Source organism: Aspergillus homomorphus (genome assembly GCF_003184865.1).
Source record: "Aspergillus homomorphus CBS 101889 unplaced genomic scaffold BO97scaffold_7, whole genome shotgun sequence".
Taxonomy (NCBI): domain Eukaryota; kingdom Fungi; phylum Ascomycota; class Eurotiomycetes; order Eurotiales; family Aspergillaceae; genus Aspergillus; species Aspergillus homomorphus.
In genome coordinates, this window is record NW_020291893.1 from 314,967 (window position 1) to 335,932 (window position 20,966).

At 52.9% G+C, this 20,966-nt stretch overlaps 7 protein-coding genes across 7 annotated transcripts; 6 read left to right on the forward strand and 1 right to left on the reverse strand.

The window, feature by feature from the left end:
• Positions 1–547: 547 nt before the first annotated feature.
• On the reverse strand, positions 548–3,072 carry BO97DRAFT_385801 (putative lectin family integral membrane protein). The gene is made up of 7 exons (XM_025693498.1): positions 2,572–3,072; positions 2,432–2,504; positions 2,294–2,364; positions 2,061–2,241; positions 1,814–2,008; positions 1,230–1,761; positions 548–1,137 (listed from the first exon to the last, which is right to left on the reverse strand). Exons 1-7 carry the CDS (start codon positions 2,658–2,660, stop codon positions 1,010–1,012), a joined length of 1,269 nt encoding a protein of 422 aa, XP_025553993.1. The 5' UTR covers positions 2,661–3,072; the 3' UTR covers positions 548–1,009.
• Positions 3,073–3,333: 261 nt separating this feature from the next.
• On the forward strand, positions 3,334–5,150 carry BO97DRAFT_385805 (dolichyl-P-Glc:Glc1Man(9)GlcNAc(2)-PP-dolichol alpha-1,3-glucosyltransferase ALG8; the record flags this gene model as incomplete). The annotated part of the gene is made up of 6 exons (XM_025693499.1): positions 3,334–3,410; positions 3,479–3,557; positions 3,622–3,815; positions 3,884–4,377; positions 4,433–4,572; positions 4,626–5,150. The coding sequence occupies 6 exons, from the start codon at positions 3,334–3,336 to the stop codon at positions 5,148–5,150; spliced, it is 1,509 nt and encodes a 502-aa protein (XP_025553994.1).
• Positions 5,151–7,359: 2,209 nt separating this feature from the next.
• Positions 7,360–8,335, forward strand: BO97DRAFT_258305 (uncharacterized protein). The gene is made up of 3 exons (XM_025690886.1): positions 7,360–7,828; positions 8,072–8,148; positions 8,245–8,335. The coding sequence occupies exons 1-2, from the start codon at positions 7,450–7,452 to the stop codon at positions 8,137–8,139; spliced, it is 447 nt and encodes a 148-aa protein (XP_025553995.1). The 5' UTR covers positions 7,360–7,449; the 3' UTR covers positions 8,140–8,148; positions 8,245–8,335.
• On the forward strand, positions 7,775–11,620 carry BO97DRAFT_258290 (DDT domain protein). Its single transcript, XM_025690885.1, has 8 exons — positions 7,775–7,828; positions 8,072–8,148; positions 8,245–8,310; positions 8,376–8,519; positions 8,574–8,676; positions 8,737–8,753; positions 8,812–10,421; positions 10,530–11,620. Exons 2-8 carry the CDS (start codon positions 8,146–8,148, stop codon positions 11,587–11,589), a joined length of 3,003 nt encoding a protein of 1,000 aa, XP_025553996.1. The 5' UTR covers positions 7,775–7,828; positions 8,072–8,145; the 3' UTR covers positions 11,590–11,620.
• A 714-nt stretch (positions 11,621–12,334) lies between these two features.
• On the forward strand, positions 12,335–14,179 carry BO97DRAFT_403888 (coenzyme A transporter). Its single transcript, XM_025694837.1, has 2 exons — positions 12,335–12,881; positions 12,977–14,179. Exons 1-2 carry the CDS (start codon positions 12,666–12,668, stop codon positions 13,958–13,960), a joined length of 1,200 nt encoding a protein of 399 aa, XP_025553997.1. The 5' UTR covers positions 12,335–12,665; the 3' UTR covers positions 13,961–14,179.
• Positions 14,180–14,449: 270 nt separating this feature from the next.
• BO97DRAFT_403889 (RNA-binding ATPase activator ESF2) lies at positions 14,450–15,738 on the forward strand. Its single transcript, XM_025694838.1, has 2 exons — positions 14,450–14,987; positions 15,057–15,738. Exons 1-2 carry the CDS (start codon positions 14,530–14,532, stop codon positions 15,649–15,651), a joined length of 1,053 nt encoding a protein of 350 aa, XP_025553998.1. The 5' UTR covers positions 14,450–14,529; the 3' UTR covers positions 15,652–15,738.
• Positions 15,739–16,175: 437 nt separating this feature from the next.
• On the forward strand, positions 16,176–20,857 carry pex12 (ubiquitin-protein ligase peroxin 12; the record flags this gene model as incomplete). Its single annotated transcript, XM_025693500.1, has 4 exons — positions 16,176–17,305; positions 17,906–17,964; positions 19,229–19,287; positions 19,359–20,857. The coding sequence occupies exons 1-4, from the start codon at positions 16,301–16,303 to the stop codon at positions 20,855–20,857; spliced, it is 2,622 nt and encodes an 873-aa protein (XP_025553999.1). The 5' UTR covers positions 16,176–16,300.
• Positions 20,858–20,966: the final 109 nt, after the last annotated feature.

A 20,966-nucleotide genomic window follows, 5' to 3' on the forward strand; every position in this document is an offset into this window, starting at 1 on the left:
ACGTCCGGCGTTTTACGGCTGTCATACATGGCGATTCTATTATTTTTTTCATTCATTTAAAGAAGGTGCATTTCCCTTTCACGTCTGCAAGGAGGGCAGACAGGGAGGGGAATATATGGATTCTGTTACTATATTATTATCATCTTGTGTTCCGCATCTCTCGGATAGTTGTGTTTTGTCTCTGTATTCGCCGATTGATTTCCTTCGTCTCTGGTTGCATCACGAACCGCATGGATATTGTTTCTAAACTAGCAGATTGCATAAATGAAGGTCCGCCCTTGGGGGTGAATAGAATATTCACTGTCGCTTTAATTGACTACGTACGTAGTTTCGGAGTTGAACTATCGAGCGCATCTCTTCCGCCGGTTAAAGCATCGACCACTGGAGGAAGTCTATTCCCGCCTCCCTTGCGTTTTTCAATAAGCGGGTCGGGATAAGGGGATATTGATAGACTCCGGCAGCAGTGCGAGACCAGGATACTTATATGAAATACTACTAGACGTACGACGATCGCTGGTCGTGGCTTACTTTTATTCAGGTTCAAAGGAGTCTTTATTGCAGTCAATTCCGATCCAGCGCCAAGCTCGTTGTCAAAATGGAAGAGAAGACAGTACAGTATAGGTAGGGTTACAGTATAGTGCAAGCACAAGCACAAGGACAAGGACAAGGGAACGGTGCAGAATAGCAACTCTCTATATCAATGATACTATGACAAGAAATCGGAAAGCAGGCTGACACGCTTCGGATAAAGTTCAGGATGTTTTTGGTATGGTCGGTATGGTTTACAAGATGGTTTGGTAGATCTCTTGGGTTGCTATGGCATGTCTTCCTGGCATGAGTGGTTGGCCAGATACCATGTGAGGGTGGTGTTGGAGGAGACGTCCGCTGCGTATGAAAGGAGGGCCTGAAGAACGTCGGGATTTCAAAGGAAGGGGCGCGCGCGCGTGTGTGTATGCAACCCGAATGAGAAGCGGCCGTTGCTGCCCTATATTCATTGGAGACAGGAAGCTCACAAGAACTTCTTGGGCATGTTGTTGCGGCGGCGTTTGTAGAGGACATAAGCACCGGCAAGGAGACCCTGGAAAGCGATGATGCAGAAGATGAAGAAGCCCATGCGGGGAGCGGAAGAAGTAATGCCTAGGTAGTAATCGTGTTAGTTTGAAGTTACCGTGTAAGCGGCGAAGGAGGCTGCTCTTTTATCATGGGAAAGGAAGGGGAAAGCTGCGTACCGTTCAGAACTTCCTGGGTCAAGCTCAAGTGCGACGAGCGCAGAGTCTCCTGTAGTTGAGAGAAGCGGCCGTGGTAGTCTTTGCCTTCCAAATCCCGTTGGATGGCCTTTAGAATATCCTCCATCTTCTGGAGTCTGGCTTCGAGCTGGGCCACTTGGTCCTTGGTAGCTGACTTTTGGAGCAGCTCAACGTGACGATTCTCGCTCTTGGCTCCCTGGTTACCAATCTCGCGGACAATGTTGTTCGTAGCATGGTTGATCAATTGAATGCGACTGGTAAGGTCGACGAATTGCTCAGTTACCGAGCGAGAGTCACCCGAGCGAGCCCCCTGCTGCTGTTGCTGCTGCTGAGCTCCTTGATCCTGGGCAGCGACCGGTTGCTGGTTCTGATTGGCATTCTGTTGCTGGACAGGGATAGTGCTGCCCGTGCCGGACTCGGCGGACTTGACAACAAACTTAAAGACTTCGAAAGAGTCGGGATTCTCGGGGGTGGCAGCGGTGACACCAAAGTAATTGCCAGCTGGAAGAGTGACCTGATAGCCGTCAGCCACAGGGGTCTTGATGGGAGCTGCAGGGCAGGAATACCTTATCGGTCGAAAAGCACAGCTTGTCGTCAACAGTAACCTCCAGGACTGCATTGGTGTGCTTGATACGGACGCTAGAAGGACGCCCAAGGTTGCGGTATGGATAGTCACAGTGCCCGAAAGCTAGACTGTCCACGCTTCTGTGACTCTTGTAGTCCGTCGTGCCATCATTGAGAAATCCTCTAATACTGCCTCCCTGTTTGCATGTCAGTTATGCTTACACTTATAGGAATAAGTTAGAGACATACCCTTCCACCATGGCTGTCAATGACGAGGGCAAAGCCGTCGAATTGATTGACAGTATAGATGCTCGAAGTGCCAATCTTATCCTTCCCATCCTTCGCATACCACACCTGGAGATTACCACCGCCACGTTCGGGGCCTGTCGCTCGGAATTCGAACTCCGTGGTCCATTCTGATTGAGTTACACTGGGGAATATAAGCACGAATCCATCCGACTGGGGATTTATGGAAGACTTACGGAGACTCCGCCCAGGCATATCCTCTTGTGTTTCCAGGGTAAGGGGGCGTAAGAATTACTTTGTTAGACAGCTGCCATGCAGTCAGTGTCTGGGAGAGCCAAGATATTTTCGCAATTGACACTGGGACAGAACCATACAATATCAGGGGTATGCGCCTCGCCCTTCACTTGCCAACCCGGGATGAAACCTGAACCCGGCGTACGTGACAGCCTACAACGACGTCAGCATTAGTAACCGAGTAAGGCACAGCGACGGAGCAAGGAGAAAGGGTCTGTACGCTGGGCCATAACCAAAGCTCGAGCTTTCAATCACGGATTGAGCGGTCGCAACGGCGAGAAAGGAAAAAAGTGAAGCGGGGGTCTTCATGACGTCGATTCAATCGGAGGTACGTAGAGGTTCGGGGACGCTGTGACCAGGTTTCGAGGCAACAACTGAAACAGGGAAGTTCAAAGAAAGAATTATTGAGGATGAGACGCAGATAAAGACCAAGAATAAGGACCCCAAGCAAGATAGCTCAGCTGAGAAAGGACCAAAGGAGCTGCTGCGCCAGATGTATCAGCGGGAAGATCGTCACTGGTCAGAAGGAGCTCTGCGGTTCAACAATGCGGAGACAATGCGCGTAGTGGTCCACCCAACCACAATGGCAATCACACAAACACGAATTTCCTTCGCGATAGAAGCAGTAGCAGGAGAGATATCGAGTAGATGACGGATTTCCACCGAGGAAAGAACGTGCGAATGACGGACTCCAAAGTCCGAAGCGGTGGCCAAGTCCATTCTAATGGAGACTAAATAAAGTCATGGGGGGAAAAGAGGGGGAAAAAACAATTAAGGGACAAACTGGCCTTTCATTCCCTCTCCGTCCCTGACCGCCGTCATCACGTGCCCGCATCCCCCCCGGATTGGTACCATGGACCTCCTCCAGCTTCAACTCATCCTCATCTGCCTTCGGTCCTAATTCCACTCCTCTGCTTCGATTTTCTCTCTTGTCTCCATTCCTCTTCCCGCCTCTGAGAGCGCGTCATGCGCAGTCCCTCCAATGGCTGAGCTCTATCCTTCATTGGCCCAATGCGCCATCGTCGCGACGGCCTTCAAGATTCTTCTTTTCCCCGCATAGTACGTGGTCGGCAAGAGTTCCCCGACGATCTTCTCCAACCGGTGCTGACCACCGAGTACCGTTCCAGTAAATCCACAGACTTCGAAGTGCATCGAAACTGGCTTGCAATTACGAATTCCTTGCCCGTGCAGGAGTGGTACTACGAGGTACGGCGACAGCGCCATCGTTGGAGACCGAGTAAGGAAGCTAATAGCAGTCAATCGCGGTTAGAAAACGTCGGAATGGACCCTCGATTACCCTCCCTTCTTCGCAGCCTTCGAATGGCTTCTTTCACAAGCAGCTTCCTATGTGGACCCTGCGATGCTGGTGGTGAAGAATCTCAATTATGATTCGTGGCAGACAGTATACTACCAGAGAGCTACGGTGATTGTCACGGAGCTTGTCCTTCTGTTTGCGCTCAGCAGGTATTGCTTCTATGCATCTACTAGTTTGTGATGGTATTTCAGCTGACCATGTCTACCCTGTCCTGAAGATTCGTCAAATCCGTGCCTCAGCAGAACAGACACCTTGCGCATATCGCCAGCTTGTCCATCCTCTTGTCTCCCGGCTTGCTTATCATTGATCACATTCATTTCCAGTATAACGGCTTCTTATACGGCATCTTGATCCTGTCTATTGTTCTGGCGCGCAAGCAATCCACGCTGCTTTACAGCGGCATCACTTTTGCTGCTCTGCTGTGCTTCAAGCATATCTACCTCTACCTCTCGCTCGCCTACTTCGTCTACCTGCTGAGAGCCTACTGTCTGGATCCCAAGTCCGTGTTTCGGCCCCAGATCTTCAATACTATCAAGCTTGGGGTTTGTGTCGTGGGAATATTTGCTTTGGCATTTGGTCCATTCGCCTCATGGGGCCAGCTTCTCCAGCTGAAAGACAGACTCTTCCCGTTCTCGCGAGGCCTGTGTCATGCCTACTGGGCGCCAAATGTCTGGGCAATGTACTCGTTCGCGGATCGCGCTCTTATCCCACGTGCGTACTCACTTTTGAAGCATATTTTGTTTAATTGACTGACCTTGTTTTCTAGTTGCCCCTCGCTTGGGACTTCCGGTCAACCAGGATGCTCTGACCAGTGTCACGCGCGGCCTTGTTGGTGACACCTCGTTTGCGATACTTCCAGAGGTGTCCAAAGAGCATACATTCGCACTGACATTCATCTTCCAACAGGTAAATACTCCGTAACTTCCACCAAGAGAGCGATCATACTGATTGCCATACAGCTACCGCTGATCAAGCTCTGGCGCCGGCCGGACTGGGAGACCTTTGTTGGCGCCATTACGCTGTGTGGCTACGCGTCCTTCCTTTTTGGCTGGCATGTTCACGAAAAAGCCGTGCTGCTGATCATCATCCCCTTCAGCCTCATCGCGCTCAAGGACCGGCGGTACTTCAGCGCCTTCCGACCGCTGGCGGTAGCCGGCCATGTTTCCCTGTTCCCACTGCTCTTCACGGCCGCCGAATTTCCCATCAAGACCGTCTACACCATCCTCTGGCTTGTACTTTTCCTCTTTGCCTTTGACCAAGTGGCTCCGGTTCCAGAGCAGCGTCGTGTGTTCTTCGTGGATCGCTTCTCGCTGCTCTATCTCACGGTGGCTATCCCGCTCATTGTTTACTGTTCCATCGGACACCAGCTCATTTTCGGTCTGGGACGCTATGAGTTCCTTCCGTTGATGTTCATTAGCAGCTACTCTGCTCTCGGGGTCGTCGGTAGTTGGGTCGGATTCCTGGTGGTATATTTCACGGCATAGCTAAAAGGGCGTGTGCCAAGTTAATTTCCCATAGCTACAAAGCAATAAAAAGGTTTCGAATACGGTCATAGCCTCTAGATTATCCCAGTTCACGAAACCATCCCGATGCGAAACCTATAAATGGCGTTCGACAAGGTATACAAGCACAGCGTGGAAATCAAGACGGCACTTCCTGCACGGAAACAAATCCGCGGTTGAGCGAGACAAAGCGAAAACGACAGACAGTGTTTGCACCGTTTGTCCCCATCCCACGTGCTTCTTTTTCTTGTCCGCGACCCACACCCCCCTTCGATCAGGCAGTTTTGCAAAGTTTATCAGCGGCTATCAAGCCTATTCGGGCTTAGCCTGGCTGGATCGCGTCCATGGTATGTCACACTGCAGATGGAAGCTTTGGAGGAACAGCTAGGCAACCTGAGCTTGGGATGGAGCTGGGGCACTTTGGGAATTTGGTTGGCGGTGTTGGCGAGCAAGTGGCTTTACTTGATGGGCTTGGTTGGTTTTGTTTTACTTTTACCTTTTTTTGTCGTTTTCTGGAGAGGTTGCTGTAGGTTTGTTTTCTTGCTTGGGGTTCCGGAACGCGATGTGGCTTGGCTTAGTGTCCGGTTTATACTTCGGGATGTAGGTGGCCGGAGGCGAGAGATCAGATGGACTTTTTGGGAGGTATAGCTGCCATGGTTGTTTGTGGATTATGGAAGGGTGCCGGCTATATTTACCTAATTGATGTTTTGTTTTTCTTTTTTCCTTATTGTAGAAGTTTCGTGTTTAGTACCTAGATATGGATTTTTGTGTTCTGTCGCCACTGAGTAGCTATTGCTGACATTGAGCCAGTCAAATTTTTGAATAAGTCATTGTTCCCCTTGCTTTTGAGAAAAATAATATTTACGACTCACTTGTTCTACTATATATTCTGACATAATGTGGTCTCTGTTGTTATGTAGCCCCGTTGAGCGCTTCGACGCAGCGCTCAACGCCACCTGCCTTTGCATTGATACACCCTGATGTTCCTGCTGCTATCACCTGGATCTTGTGTTACTTTATGCATGGCTGTTACAGTATAGGGATACTACGTCAGAGATTCAAGGAATGACTCCAATCGCTGCCAAAGGCGATATCTCAAGCGAGTTGAGCCAACGCCATGATAAGGCATAGACTACTCTCAAATGTGCCTCGCGACAAGAAACACTGAATGCCGTTGTACTTCAATGAAAGAGCCAGTGACATAGGGCGCAGTGTAAGAGAGTGAGACTATCCAGTAAGGCACTGGGTGCTCTATTGATCAGCCCGGATTGTCATGTACAAGCCCTTCGAACTACAGGACTACACACGAACTCTGCCACAAGTGACGCGCAAAGGCTTGTCTGGAAATTTCGAAGAGAAGAAACTCTAAACAGTAGATATCCAAGCATAAGCGCTGTGATTGTGGGAAAGTGTTGCATGGCTGTTTCCGATTGCGAAAATATAGCTTCGTTCAGGGCTTGTCATGCGGTACCTGCGGACGTTAAGCATAAAGTGACTCCATACAAAGGCGAGTCAGCTGTTCTTATTCCAAGGACAATGTTTCTATGCCAATGTAGGTCGAAAGAACGGTGGCGTGGTTGTCGAGAGTGACGTAGAAGTCTACCTGTGGACCCGAAGACCACTGTCGGTACCCGAAGTGATCTATGTAGTCGCGTGCCTGTTGGAATGGATTGCGATGAGGGTTACTACATGGTGACTCTCGGCCAGACGAGTCAATTTCAGGATATAGAGTAGCGAGTGGATGTGATGCGGGTGATCTGGGTATATCATGCGAATATTCGAGGCGCAAGCCCAGAAGTCGTAGCTGTCGGATATTGACCGGGTGTATGGTCCCCGCAGTCGGGTCCAGATGGGACTATGGGATTTGCTCGAGCGCGACGAAAGGAGGGATTTAGGTGATACCTAGAGTCACTCAATATGTTCGCGTGAAGATGAGGAGTCGAACAAGTGCAAATACGTGTAGGAGAGATGGTTGGGGGAGGCATCGACAGCGGGCAACAGCAGCGAGGGCTTGAAGGGGAGAGGGAGTGGGAGAAGGGAAAGAGAGCAGGCGATTTACCCCCAAAGAGGATTAGCGGGGAGTTCTTTACCCCTACGCAGTTTGACGCAGTTTGTTCCAGTCCGCCCGACCCGACGTCTTGTCCGTCCTCTCTTCCTCCTCCTCATATCCAATCACCGCCTTCCGTTCCGCGGCGGCCCTCCCTCCCCACCCACTCAGGCTCACTCACTACAAGCAGCACTGCATTTGCTGGGCTGCTCTTGTACTGGCGTCTTTGCCGCAATGATCCTCCACTGCATGGGGCCCGCTTCAGTTCTGCCGTTCGTTCTTCTGCGGCGACCGCTTCTCCTTTCTGCCTTGACCTCTTCTTCTTCTCCTCCTCCTCCTCCTCCTCTTCTTCTCATCCTTCTTTCTCTTCCCTCTCCCTCCTCTCCCTCCACACGCTTTGCAGCCTCGTTGCTCAACACCACCCCCACCATCGCATTCTCCTCCCCGCACCACAGGGCCTCTTTTGGGATATCGCTTTCCCGATTCGAGATCGGCAATCCACTCCCGGACTTTCGCGCGACTCCACGCTCTTCCCGAGTTCAATTTCCGTGTCGTGATCCGCCCACCAAGTCCGCGGAGTCGTGGGTTGCGCGATTTAGCACGCGTCGTTCCGGTAAGTCCTTCACATACTCCTACAAGTTACCTCCAATGCCCAGTCAGCACTTCCGCATCTCCGAAAATGTTCCCAGTCCTTCGCAAGCTACGTCAGATCTACTGTGCGCGCGCAACGATTCCGATGTACCATCCTTCCTTTGTCCCGCCGCTAATAGCACCTCACTTTGTGTTCATTGTCTTTCTATATTCTCTTTGTCTCTCAACATTGGGCTTTTATATTGACTAGACCATATAATGTTAGGCGTGTTCCCCAACCTGCAAATCCTCATCCCATCTATGGTCGACCGATTCGTGTCTTCAGCAATCTAAGAGACCATGGTACGTCGGAAAGCTCGAAAGCGCGAAGCCTGGGGATAATTGGGATCTTGGATGTGGTCGCAGGAGATCACAAGTGAAACTTACGCCGTTCTGCAGGTCTTGTTCAAGCGGAAACCGGTTCAGTACCTCCCACGACCCGTCATTGAAGATGACAGCTCCGAGGTACGGGCAGCCCTCAACAACAATTCTCGGCGGAGTGTGCGCATGGTTACTTACCGGAATTGCAGGTCTGGGTCATTCCGGAGACCAACGAGGTCTTTGTTCACTATGAACCCTATCTCCAGCGCATGGACTTCTACAAGCAGAAGCGCTTCATATGTGAGATCACGGGCCACTCGGGATTAACTTTCTTCGAGGCTCTAAAAAGCGAGGTATGTGACAATAGTCAAGCGGCTTTTTGCTACTTCCGCTAAAGAATGCATCAGATGGAAGAATCGCGGGAAGTCAATAGTGCCTTTCCCGATGCTCTGAAAGAGCCCATTCTCCGCCGGATTCAATTTTCCACAGTGTCGCGGGTCGACAATCTCGGTTCGTCCGCACCTTTTTTTATCTTATTTGCTATTGCTGTAACTGACAATTGTTTGGCAGTGGATGAGATCTTCGAGGTATATTCAATCGGGAACCACTTTCAACCATGGTTTAGGATGCTGATCCGGTTCGCAGGAATTCAAGCTAGACTTTTATCCAGGGGAGCCTGTTCTAATACTTCTCGACGATAACACTCGGCTGCACGGCATAATAAGGGACAAGGCCAATTTTGCTGAACAACTATACCCGGATGGAACCGTCAAAATGCCCGCCCACAGCATGTACCTTGTGAAGGTTCTGGACCGCCCGAATGAAGAAGCTTTGCTGGATCAGGACCATATTACCCGTGACCGGAAGACTTTCACCAAGCAGATGCTGCGCGCCTTCATCAAGAATAATGTGACGAGGGAATCGTGGAACGGGGCTCCTTGGTTGGTGAAATCAACGATCGCCGATGAATACAGAATCCCGACCGAAGTACCAAAGCATTTGCAGTATGGCGCCAAGGTTGCTGAAAAGAAAGCCATGAAAAAGGCCGACCAGGAGGGTTTCTTCGGCTTCTTCGCTTCGCAGCAACTTCCGGAGCTAAAACCAGCAGTCAAAGGGCAAAAGCTCAAGCCATCACAACAGGATTTAGCTCGCTCGAAAGAAGCCCAGTTTTTGGAATATCAGCGATCTCTGAATGGCAATCCGTCCTTCCTTCTCGCTAATAAGTCCACCAACGGGGCCGCTCGTCCCTCCAAGTCTCAAGAACCAGAGAAGAAGGCGCAGCCACAACCCCCTCCAGCCGTTGTTGTCAAGGTTGAACCGCCAAAGGAGCCGACACCACCACCTATCAAATATCCTATCGAAGATCTGGATATCGCTCCAGACCACGAAAAGAAGAAACAGCGCCCAGCTCTCAGCTATATGACTATCGATGAGGTTGATGATCCAGATGATGAAGAGCTTCTGCACAGCTCCCTCGAGATGGGATCTGTGGGGCGTCTCTTGGAAACGTGGAATACGCTCAACGTCTACTGTGAGGTTTTCCAGCTGGACTCTTTCACCTTCGACGACTTTTTCCAGGCCATGAGGTTCTCTTCCGAGGATGTGGATTGTGAACTGTTCGTTGAGGTACATTGCGCCGTGCTGAAGAAGCTTGTCAATGCGGAGAAAGATGATGAAGGGGCCGTACAAATTTCTCTTCCCGAACTTCCCGACGAAGAATCCGATGACTCGGAGGCAGAAGAGGAAGAAGAAGAGGCAGAACCTACCCCTGAACCTGAGCCGGTGGTGACACGAATGACGACTCGGAGTAGTTTGGCCAAGGCTGAAGCGGAGAATCTCAAGGCGCAAGCAGACCGCGAAGGTTCTAGCTCAGAGGAGGTTCCAGTTCACCGGGCCGCTGAATTGTTCGCAGAATATGGTTGGATTGACCGTTTACGGAAACGTGATTTCCGTAACGGTGGATGGGAGCTGGTGATGGTCGGGCTCCTCAATCGACTTTCTGGCCGCCCGCGCATGAAGGAGGTATGCGACAAGATTCTCAAACATCTTGCGCCTTTGGATGCCGAACCGACCCTGGAAACTGTTCAATCCCAGTACGCCGTTATGGATGTCGACCTTCGCATCCAAGCTCTGCAGATCATCTGCATGCTCAGTCTCGAGACGAAAGCGATTCGAAACTACCTCGAGGAATGCAGCAACCAGATGACGGAGTTCCGCAAGGAGAAGATCGAGTACCAGAAAGCACGCAAAGTAGTGTAAGTCTAACCACCCGCCTCTGTCCATCTACTTTGTCCTCAAGCCATTCTGCTGCTTTAGTTGTGCTAGATTGAGAATGCATTTATTGACTTATCTGTGATTTGCAGACTCGAAGATCTTCGTCGGTTACACCAAGAGCGCAAGGCCCTTCAACCCGAGCCCGAGAAGTCTCCGTCGCCAGCGCCCGAACTGGACGCATTGGAGGACTCGAAGATGACTGGTATTGATGGTGAATCGGATAACTCAGATCAGGAAGCAGCTCCGCAACGGAGTCTTCGTGGTGGCCTGGACAGACAACTTGAGCGCAAGCGCAAGCAAGAAGAGGAGCGCGAGCGAAAAGAGCAACTGGCCAAACAGCCTAAAGGAACCAAGCAGTACCAGCGAGTGCTTAAGAAGATCGAGGACCAAAAGGCCGCGGTCAAAAAGCTCGAAGACAAGATTGATATGATCGACAATGACCTTAGGGAAGCCGACTGCCCACGAACGAGATGCCTCGGGAAGGACCGGTTCTGCAATCGCTACTGGTGGTTTGAGCGAAACGCCATGCCGTACGGAGGCATGCCTAACAGCTCCACGGCAGAGGCACAGTACGCGAATGGCCGCCTGTGGGTCCAAGGTCCCGATGAGATGGAACGCGTGGGCTTCATTGATGTTTCCGACGAGTACAAGAAGCAGTACATGAAGGAATTCCAGACCACACCGGCGGAGCGCAAGAAGCAAGAGGAAGGACCCACGCGACTGACGAACGCAACCGAGTGGGGCTACTATGATGAGCCAGAGGCTATTGAGCAGCTACTTGACTGGCTCGACTCGCGCGGTAACCGAGAGTCGCGACTTCGCAAGGAGTTACTGTTGCAGCGTGATAAGATCGCCAAGTACATGAAACTCCGCAAGGAGTACTTGGAGCAGACCGCCGAACGGGCGGAGTCGGAGGAAATCCCTAGCAAGCGCGTCATGACGCGCAACAAGACCTATGTGGATGATAACAAGCATCGCTGCATGCGCTGGCGAAACAACACGGGCATGAGTGACAATGGACACCTTCACGTGGATGCCTCGCGGCCGACCAAGCGGGCCAAGCGGGCCATTGACGAGCCTAAAGAAATCAAGGCGACGAACCGTCAGGGCAAACCTCTGACGAGACAAGGCACGCGCTACAATTTTTGAAGCAGTCGCCATCTCATATTCTTTGTGTTTGTTTCTGTTCTGGGATTAGAGGTGTTACAGGATTATCGGGTGTGCGCATGGCTGAGGCTATACATTTGGGGGTGGCTAGCCCTCCACAAAAAGGAGTTTGTGATAGAATTTGCATGAGCGATGTGACCATGATTTTTGTTCCCCGTCAGCTTCAGCTTTTTCCTATATATATATGCATGTTGGAGGAGAGCTACATGAGCAGTGAGGGGGGTCGTCGCCCTTGATTGAGCATTCGTGGAGTATATAGTAGTATTGCAATATACATGCATTGTGCCTCCAAGAGGCCTACATTACATACATAGACTATCTGGTTCATTGAGGTGTGTAGCTGTATGTAGCTGTAATGTTGGTAGGATATACTGGTTCCAGTGCAGATCCTAAGTAGAAGAAAGAGGAGGGGGTAAGACTACGTACTACGATCACAAGCATGCAGTGAGTGAGGGGACTGATGAATGCCTCAGGTGTCCCCCGCAATGGGCGTGAATAATTCTTCGGCTGCGGTTGGCCTGCCCAAAGGAGAAATCCACTTCCGCCACTCCAGACGGATGCCGAGGTGTTATATGACGGTAATGTGAGGGCCGGTGGGCGGTGACGGTAGGTATCGGCACGTCAGGGCTGTAACGTCATCTCCGTCTGAATCTTGAGTTTCCGCTCTTCAGGCCGCTCCGGAGGTAAGTTGCTGGCTGCATGCTGTCTTGCCTCATTTGTGACTCTGCCAGCTGATCGTCTCTATTCTTATCTGCCCCTCGGTTTGCCGCGGCCCTTCTTGTCCTCCTTCAAACCCCTCCGGTCTCCGCACATTCCTCCCTCTCCCACTCGTGTCAACATCATCTTCCTCCCTCCTACATCCCTCGACGACATACCCATGGCCGCAATTATCCGTTAGCCCGTAATCTGCTTGATAACCCTTAGTTGCGCCACGATTGCGTTCATACCGGCGACTGGACCGGATAATGCGCTCCTGACCAGTCTCCTTTCTCAGATCTGAAGTGCTCTTTTTCTTTCGTTATAAAAACCCTCACAGTCCAGTTCTGCTATTATCTTCAATGGAGCAAGCCGCTCAAACAAGACCGACCCGAGGTCCACCGACCAGTGACGCAAAAGAGAGGCTAGCGGTGGGAACGACACAGGCGACGGCGGTGGACGATGCGTCATCCCCACACCAAGCACAGAACGGCCGCGGAGCCACGAAAGAGGTGAACAAGCGCAGCGTGGACTATGTCGTCCGCAGCGGCGTTGCGGGGGGTCTGGCGGGGTGTGCGGTAAGTCTCTTCTCTCTTCTCAACAGCAACAGAAAGCCGCGGTCGCGATAAAAGTTTGAAGCAGAAACTGACGGACGAGAACAACATCTGTGTAGGCCAAAACCGTTGTCGCGCCCCTCGATCGAGTCAAGATCCTCTTCCAGGCCTCGAATCCGCGATTTGCAAAATACACCGGCAGTTGGTTCGGTCTCGTGGCAGCCGTGCGAGACATCAAACGGCGCGAAGGCCCCCAGGGCCTCTTCAAGGGCCATTCCGCGACGCTCCTCCGGATCTTTCCGTACGCCGCGATCAAGTTCCTTGCCTACGAGCAGTTCCGCGCCGTGATGATCCCGTCCCATGACAAAGAAACGCCGCTGCGCAGATTGCTCTCGGGGAGTATGGCGGGCATCACATCTGTGTTTTTCACGTACCCGTTAGAGTTGATCCGGGTGCGATTAGCGTTCGAGACGAAACGGACCGCTCGCTCTTCCTTTAGAGGTATTTTTCGACAGATTTATAACGAGCGGGTTACGCCGCCGGCGACGGCCTCCAGCGGGGTGTCGTCGACGCAAGCCCCCGTCACGGCAACGGCAGAAGGTGTCTCGGCGGCTGTGAACAAGGCCGTGCCGCGCTCCGGCCTGGCCAACTTTTACCGGGGTTTCGCGCCCACGCTGCTGGGCATGCTCCCCTACGCCGGCATGTCCTTCCTCACGCACGATACCGTCGGTGACTGGTTCCGCTCGCCTGCGCTCGCCCCTTACACCACCATCCCCGAGTCAGAAACACCCGACCATTTCAAGAAGAGGTCTCGACGACCGCAGCTGACAGCCGCCGCGGAGCTGACATCCGGTGCGCTGGCGGGTCTGGTGTCCCAGACATCCTCCTACCCGTTAGAGGTCATCCGACGACGAATGCAAGTCGGCGGCGTCGTCGGCGACGGCCACCGCCTGGGGATTGTCGAGACGGCGCGCACGATCATGTTGGAGCGCGGGTTCCGCGGCTTCTGGGTCGGCCTGACGATTGGATACATGAAAATCATCCCAATGACGGCGACCGGGTTCTTTGTCTATGAGCGGTTGAAGTGGTCCTTGGGTATCTAGCGACATTTTTTTTTGATCGATTGTTTAGATCTTCCGAACGAAAGAGTTGGGCGTCTGGGGTTGTGTTGAGTTGTGTTGAGTTGTTGTGATGTGTCTATTTATACCATTTGTTCATACCCATTGCGAGCAGGCCGAGACTCTAGGTGATGGAGTACAGAGAGAGAGTCTTGTACATAGAGCATATATTAGGTGCGACGTCACGTTTAGATACAATTGGAGCATTTACTAAACTTTCAGTATTCCAATCCTTTCCAATCTACATCAACTATTATGATCCCAAACAGAAGTAAACCACACTGCCAAGTGTGAAGATCGACACCCTCATCTTCTACCGCACGCGTCGAGTGCCACAGGGACATAAAGATATCATATCCGTACCCTCGGTCCAATTGGCCACCCGCACCACCGCCCAAGCACAGACCATCCAACCGGGCTCCCTCCATCCAGTCTAGCCCGCGGCAGAAAAAAGTTCCACCCAACGCAACGCAACGCAACCTACAAGCCAAAGACGATCAATCGCATTCCGTCTCCAATTGCCTAAATCACCCATATTCGAGAGGTCCGAAAAAATGTCCTCCCGCAAACGGAACGACCCCTTTGATCTAGTCGCCAGCGACGAGGACTCCGACCAAGACAAGGGCTATGATTCCGCTGCCGACGAAGAGAAGAAAAGTAAAGGCGCTCTAAGGGCTGCGAAGCGGCGGCGGGTTGCGACGCATACCGATAATCTTCATGGGTTGGATTCTGAGGAGTCAGATGCGGATGCGGGGTTGGATAGTGAGGTTGAAGAGACTAAGGGGAAGGGGAAGAGTAAAAGCAGGAAGAAGGGCGTTAATCGTGGTGGAGAGTCTGAAGATGAGGAGGAAGAGGAGGAGGAGGGGGTTTCTGATGCTGAAGCTGTCGCTGGCGCCGCTGCGACTCTGACGAAGGAGAAGAAGGGTAAGAAAGACACAAAGGACAAGAAGAAGAAGAAGGAGAAGAAGAAAGGCGTCGTCTACCTCAGCAGTGTACCGCCTATGTTAAAACCGTACGTGACCCTTCCCCATCCTCAATCTCCCTCTATCCCTCAGACATATACTAATATACCCGGTAACAGTTTCGCCCTAAAAAACATAATCGAAACCCGGGGCTTCGCGCCCATCACGCGGGTCTTCCTCACACCCGAAACCAAAAGAAAGCATTCCGCCAACAAACGGCGCAAGACCTACGCAGACGGCTGGCTGGAATTCGAGTCCAAGAAGACAGCGAAGATCTGCGCCGCAACGCTCAACGCGCAGCCGATCGGCGGCAAGAAGGGCGGCTTCTACCACGATGACCTGCTGAACATGAAGTACCTGCACGGGTTCAGCTGGAATGATCTGCAGGAGCAGATCAGCCGGGAGCGCTCGGAGCGCGAGGCAAGGCAGCGGGCGGAGGATTCGCGGGCGCGGAAGGAGGATAAGGTCTTCCTGGAAGGGGTGGAGAAGGGGAAGGTGCTGGATGGGATGCGGAGGAAGAATGAGGAGAAGGAGGCGAGGAGGCTGGCGGCTGAGAAGAAGGGGGCGGAGAGGGCCGTTGCTGATGCTGCCGCGCTTGGGAAGGTGCGGCGTGTATTTAGGCAGAATGAGGTCCGGTTGGGGAGGGATAAGAGTACCCAGGAGATTCAGGACTTGGGAGATGATACGAAGAGAGTGTTGGGGAAGATCTTTTAGTGTGTATGTATATATGTATGTACAGGGAGTCAGTGTTTGGCTTGTGCTTGGGCTTGCGCTCGTTTGCTTTTGTTTGGATATCCCGATGGTTCATGAAGTTATTCTATACGACTGGTCTTGTTGACTGTGCTCAGTTGGTGTAGCTTGTATTCGTTGAACGGTTTGTCCAGTGGATGGACCCTGGCTCTACCATTGCCTTACTACAGACCTCAGAGCAAGCCATCTGAAGCTATAGTCTCCTCAAACCGATTGGCAGGTGTCCCAGTCTGCCACCGCCAAAACTCCCCAGTTTCCCCCACCTTTTTTTATGGCTGTTTGCCACGAAATCCGGAATTTTCGCCGCGAGGTCGTGAGCATTCTGCCAGACTTAGCGGTAAGGAAGGCGGTCAGAGCGGAAGTCAGTTGCCATGATCGGCCTTCTTAACTTCTTTGTTCCTGACGGACGCTTTGTGGGGCGCCCGTGTTTGACGTTTCCCCGCACTGCTAGTCACTCGTACGTACTACGTATGTGATTAACGAGGTAGGCTGGGCTGGCTGGGCTGGACTGAGCTGGGGTGTTGGGTGGTCTCCCAACACTTCCCCCTCCCAGCCCAATTGTAGACAGCGCTTGTGCTTTTGCTCTCTCTCTCTCCAGCACATCACCACAAATATGACTGGCACTACTTTGCTCAGAAAACCCTGGTGTAGACCGGGTGGAGCCCTCCGTACTTTATCTCTAGCTATGGCCGTGCGCCCTCAAAGTCATTGTTTGTCTCGGATACAAGCCTATACTTCTTCGTCGTCGTTCTCATCGTCCTCCTCTGCGTGTCAGGCGTCCTCTGCTGAACACCCGTCGTCCGTATCCTCTCCATCCGTAAGACAGCTTGACGCTGCTACTTCCAAGCCACAACAGCAGCCGCAGCAGCAGCCGCAGGAGCAGCTTTCCGCACAGAAAAAGCAAGCTCTCTACGAGACATTCGGGAAATACACAGCCGCGGGGGGCCTCGTCACCGACGAGCTGGGCTACTCGGTCGTATCTGCGCTCCTGACGCCGCGCCCACCCGACGACGCAGAGTTCCCCAACCAGGTCCCAGACGCAGACAAAGAACTGGCTCTCCGCGTGCTGGAGTATCTTTCCTTACAGGGGACGCCGATTCTCGTCATGGGGACGCTCGCGATGCTCTACCAGGCGGCGATGTATTCCCCGCGGTGGCCCAACAACACAACCACAGAAAACAAGCACAACATCCGGCCGTATGGCAACGGCAACAACGAAACCGACGATGGCGCACTCTCCCGTCTACCTCGCATGATCAACGCGATCCACCTCCCCTACAACCCCCACGACGCGCGCAGCATCATGACCATGTTCTTCCAGAACGGCGACTACGAGAATTTCTGGCGGCTGTGGCGCCGGATCCCGCTTCAGGGCTTGTCGCGCACCGCCGAGGACTACGTGATGCTGTTTCGCTTGCATGCTGAGCTGGGGAATCGCTACCGCGCGGAACAGTGCGTGCGGACCTGGTTTCCGATGATGGAGAGGGAGGAGCCGCCTGTTCTTGTGGGTGAGGAGATCGCGCTTCTGGTGGCGGAGTGTGTGTATCTCGCTGATCCGCGGGTCCAGGATAAGGTCGCCGCGGGTGGGTCGGCCGATACGTTGGTGCAGATCTGGGATGTTGTTTCCCGGGCGGCTGGGCTGGATTTGGCGGAGAGGGAGGAGGGAGAGGAAGGTCAGGATGAGCCTCTGTAAATAGCTGATGGGTAGTAACATAGGAGCTGACGGAACGACTTGGGGTGCTTTTGTGATTTGAAGGTGGGTTATTACCAGGCGCCTATCAGAAATGTCTGATGGTCAGCTGTCTTCCGGTGCACCCAAACTATCAATTGACTTTCGCCGGGTCGAGCGGCCCGGAAGAGAGGGCGCAAAGAGCATTAGCATTCCTGAAAGTGTAATTCAAGAACAACAAAGGCGTGACCAGGCTTAGAATACTGGCGATGGTGGCTCTGAGTTTTAACGGAAAAACCATGAAGGGGCGGGAGGAAGGCGATTATCGACCGTGTCCGTGCAATGATCGGTGAGCGTAGAAGAAGAGACAACAGGGCTCAAATAGACTCCTCAAAAGCTTCATGTAGGAGCCGATCATATCCCTCCTTATCTTTAACCTTTTCCTTCAGAAATTTGAACGCATCAACTGCCCAGTATTCCATAATGATGGTGAAAAATGCTGCTTGGCCCATGTGATCTTTCAAAAATCGTGGCTGTATGTGATCATAGAAAATACTGAAAAGACCAGTCGGGCTGTCCAGTGCGAGAGAGTACCTAAATGTGCCTTTGTTCCATCCGTCCTCCATGATGCCCCGTAGCAAAGGCATTTTCACTTCACATTTTGCGGAAGAGTCCATAAATTCTTTGTGCATGTTTTCGTATTCAGCAGCATCGATCAAATCGACAGCTCGATTCGTCAACCACTATGGAGGGTGGGCCATCTCTGCAGGACGAGAACATGCCCATTCAAGCTCAACAAGGCATGTGATGTTCCAGTCTTCATCAACAAAGATGTTGCTCTGGTGGAGATCTGTTAAGGCCATAAAGAACGGGCCTCGACGGAGCTCAGGCCGGAAGAAGGATTGCCGAACAGTTCTCATCACGGTCAAAGCAGCCATCTGGAACAACCCATCCTGGAGATAGTTGACTGCAATAGGCTGATGTCGAAGACAACTCTCGTAGTAAGACAAAATATCGTTGAGATGAGCGTCGATCGTGGAATAAGTCAAGTCTCGCGAAATATCCACGGGAGTTCATTCGTTCTCCAGTTGTTAGATCTCAAGTATAAGCGGCCTGTTTTCCAGCTTCAGGTCGCCCATTTCATCTTCAATGAACGAGCCAATTCTTGGTAAAGAAGTGCGCGGAATGGAATGCATGATGCGAGACATGCTAGAGAAGAGCTTCGTCCGTAAGTGCATATCGCGACGTCCTTCTTCCCACGATTCCAAAAGCATTTGCCCCCGGGATATATCGACATATTCAATCAGGAGATCCCCTGTTCCAAGGGATTCTCTCAATGAATGCCGATAAGGGGCATAAGAAGTCGGCGCAGGAAGTGGACAGAACGTGCCCAGAAAGGCAAGTAGTCAAGTGCCGTGAACTGGTTCCTGAGCAGATAGGTGATCTCGCCTCGGAGCAGACGGCGACGCTTCACCGCAGTTGATGGGTCCATGGATGACATGGAGGCATTCCTGTACTATACACGTGATGAGTGATGGGGAAGGGAATAATCGATTGCGACGCGATGCTCACTCAGGACACCTGCAGCAAGTCTCTCCTTCCAATCGCAAGAACAAACAAAACATAATGACTGGCAAGTTAGATCTGTGACATTGCCCCCTTTCGAAAGCCAAGAAGGCATCGGGGATCGATCATAAGCAGCAGAACCGAAGCGGAGTGGAAGGCGGCCGGCCGATAAGCCTCGGCTCAGCCCAGCGCGGCTCCTCCGCATCTTTCCCCGACCACCACCCAGTCGAGTCGCCCACCTCCATCCATCCAACTCATTCTCTCCTCAACACCCTCAGGGGATGATGAATGGCAGTGCTAAAATAGGATGGAGTACTTACCGAGTTTGCAGCAGGAATTCGACGAGCTGAAGCCGTCTCTCTTCGGTAAGTACACCCCGACTCATCTCTTATCTCCATCTCGTCCACGCCCAACTGATCGATCTGCTGCATTCCAGAACTCCTCGCCGAACAACAGCTCTCCGCGCTTCTCCCCCCATCTATCCGATATATCCTCGCAGTAGCTACTCACCGGAACCCGCGCTACCTTCTCCGCATCCTCAATTCCTACGACGAGATTTACGCCCTTCTCTCCCTCCTCGTCGAACGATACTACCTCCGCACCTTCGGCGGCTCCTTCACAGAGAACTTCTACTCCCTAAAGCGTGAACGAGTCCTCCTCACGAAGAATGGCGAGATCCCCCGCGCGCAAATCGGCGCACCGGGCCCCGTCCGCGATGCCCTCAAACTCCGCACGCGGGACGTCTGGAAGAACCTTCTGATCATGGTGGGCATCCCGTACCTCAAGAGCAAGCTCGACGAAGGCTACGACATCCACGCGGCGCCGCAAGCCTCACTGATCATGAGCGGCGGCCCGCGATACAACCCTGCAGACGACCTGCCGGCGCGACCAACCCTCCGCCAGCGCCTCTTTCACTACTACAAATGGTTCCTGCGCAACATCTACCCGTCCATCAACGCAGGCTACTACTTCTCCATCCTAGCCTTCAACCTGGCCTACCTCTTCGACAACACAAAGTACTCCTCGCCGTTCCTCTGGCTGATCGGCACGCGCATCCGCCGCCTCAGCTCAGCAGACCACCGCGCCATCGCCGCAGTCCTCGACCCCTCAAAGACACCAGGCCGAGCGACCGCCAGCGCCCGCTCGCGCCCCGGCGCCAGCCTGCTCGGCCTCCTGAGCCCGCAGAATCTCTACCCTCAACTCCTCGCCTCCCTCCGCTACTTCCTTCCCGCCTCCATCTTCGCCCTCAAATTCCTCGAATGGTACCACGCAAGCGACTTCTCGCGCCAGCTCACCCGCAAAGCCACCGAGGTCCTCGACCTCCCCGCCCCCGTCACAAACGGGATGACCCCGCCGTCGCAACGGCCCAAGCCCCAGCCCGAAAAAGCAGCAACAGCATCATCATCACCATCACCCCCTCTCAAACCAGCCCTTAAGTCCTCCTCCCCCTCCTCCACCACCACCACTACTCCAGCGCAACAACACAACCACAAACAATCGACCCATACCCACCGCCAACCCCCAGTTTCCGCATCTTCATACCTCCCCATCTTCACGGTCCCAATCCCCACCGCCGACTCTGATGTCGCACAGGCCTGCCCCATCTGTCTGAAAGGCCTGGCCAACCCAACAGCATGCCAGACGGGGTATGTCTTCTGCTACGTGTGCGTGTTCCACTGGTTGAACGGGGAGCATCAGCGGCAGATTGATTTCATGGATGGGGAGAGCAGCGCGGCGGGAGCGCCGTGGGAGGAGGTTGATCTCGAGCTGGTTGCTGAGGCGAGGAATGGCGATGGAGACGCAGATGCTGCAGGCGAGGGGCAGAGCAAGGGACGGAGCCGGAGGGGGAAGTGGGAGAGTGGGAGGGGGAGGTGTCCCGTCACGGGGCGGCGGGTGTTGGGCGGTACGGAGGGGTTGAGGAGGGTTTTGGTGTAGGACGTTGTATTTGCTTGGGGGTTACTTATGTTGTGGGTTATGTATGTATTGTATGATGATGGCATGATGGAGATTTGGGAGCGTGTATATGAGGTGTTCTTATTGATCT

Excerpts from the sequence above, each read along its gene's own strand:
- BO97DRAFT_385801 (XM_025693498.1), bottom strand. The coding sequence starts at position 2,660 with ATGAAGACCCCCGCTTCACTTTTTTCCTTTCTCGCCGTTGCGACCGCT. Across the intron at positions 2,365-2,431 it reads AGGCGCATACCCCTGATATT|CTGTCTAACAAAGTAATTCT; the intron begins GTATGGTTCTGT and ends ACTGCATGGCAG. Across the intron at positions 2,242-2,293 it reads TATGCCTGGGCGGAGTCTCC|TGTAACTCAATCAGAATGGA; the intron begins GTAAGTCTTCCA and ends TATATTCCCCAG.
- BO97DRAFT_258305 (XM_025690886.1), top strand. The coding sequence starts at position 7,450 with ATGATCCTCCACTGCATGGGGCCCGCTTCAGTTCTGCCGTTCGTTCTT. Across the intron at positions 7,829-8,071 it reads ATTTAGCACGCGTCGTTCCG|GCGTGTTCCCCAACCTGCAA; the intron begins GTAAGTCCTTCA and ends ATATAATGTTAG.
- BO97DRAFT_258290 (XM_025690885.1), top strand. Across the intron at positions 8,520-8,573 it reads TCGAGGCTCTAAAAAGCGAG|ATGGAAGAATCGCGGGAAGT; the intron begins GTATGTGACAAT and ends AGAATGCATCAG. Across the intron at positions 10,422-10,529 it reads CAGAAAGCACGCAAAGTAGT|ACTCGAAGATCTTCGTCGGT; the intron begins GTAAGTCTAACC and ends TGTGATTTGCAG.
- BO97DRAFT_403888 (XM_025694837.1), top strand. The coding sequence starts at position 12,666 with ATGGAGCAAGCCGCTCAAACAAGACCGACCCGAGGTCCACCGACCAGT. Across the intron at positions 12,882-12,976 it reads GGGGTCTGGCGGGGTGTGCG|GCCAAAACCGTTGTCGCGCC; the intron begins GTAAGTCTCTTC and ends ACATCTGTGTAG.
- BO97DRAFT_403889 (XM_025694838.1), top strand. The coding sequence starts at position 14,530 with ATGTCCTCCCGCAAACGGAACGACCCCTTTGATCTAGTCGCCAGCGAC. Across the intron at positions 14,988-15,056 it reads GTACCGCCTATGTTAAAACC|TTTCGCCCTAAAAAACATAA; the intron begins GTACGTGACCCT and ends ACCCGGTAACAG.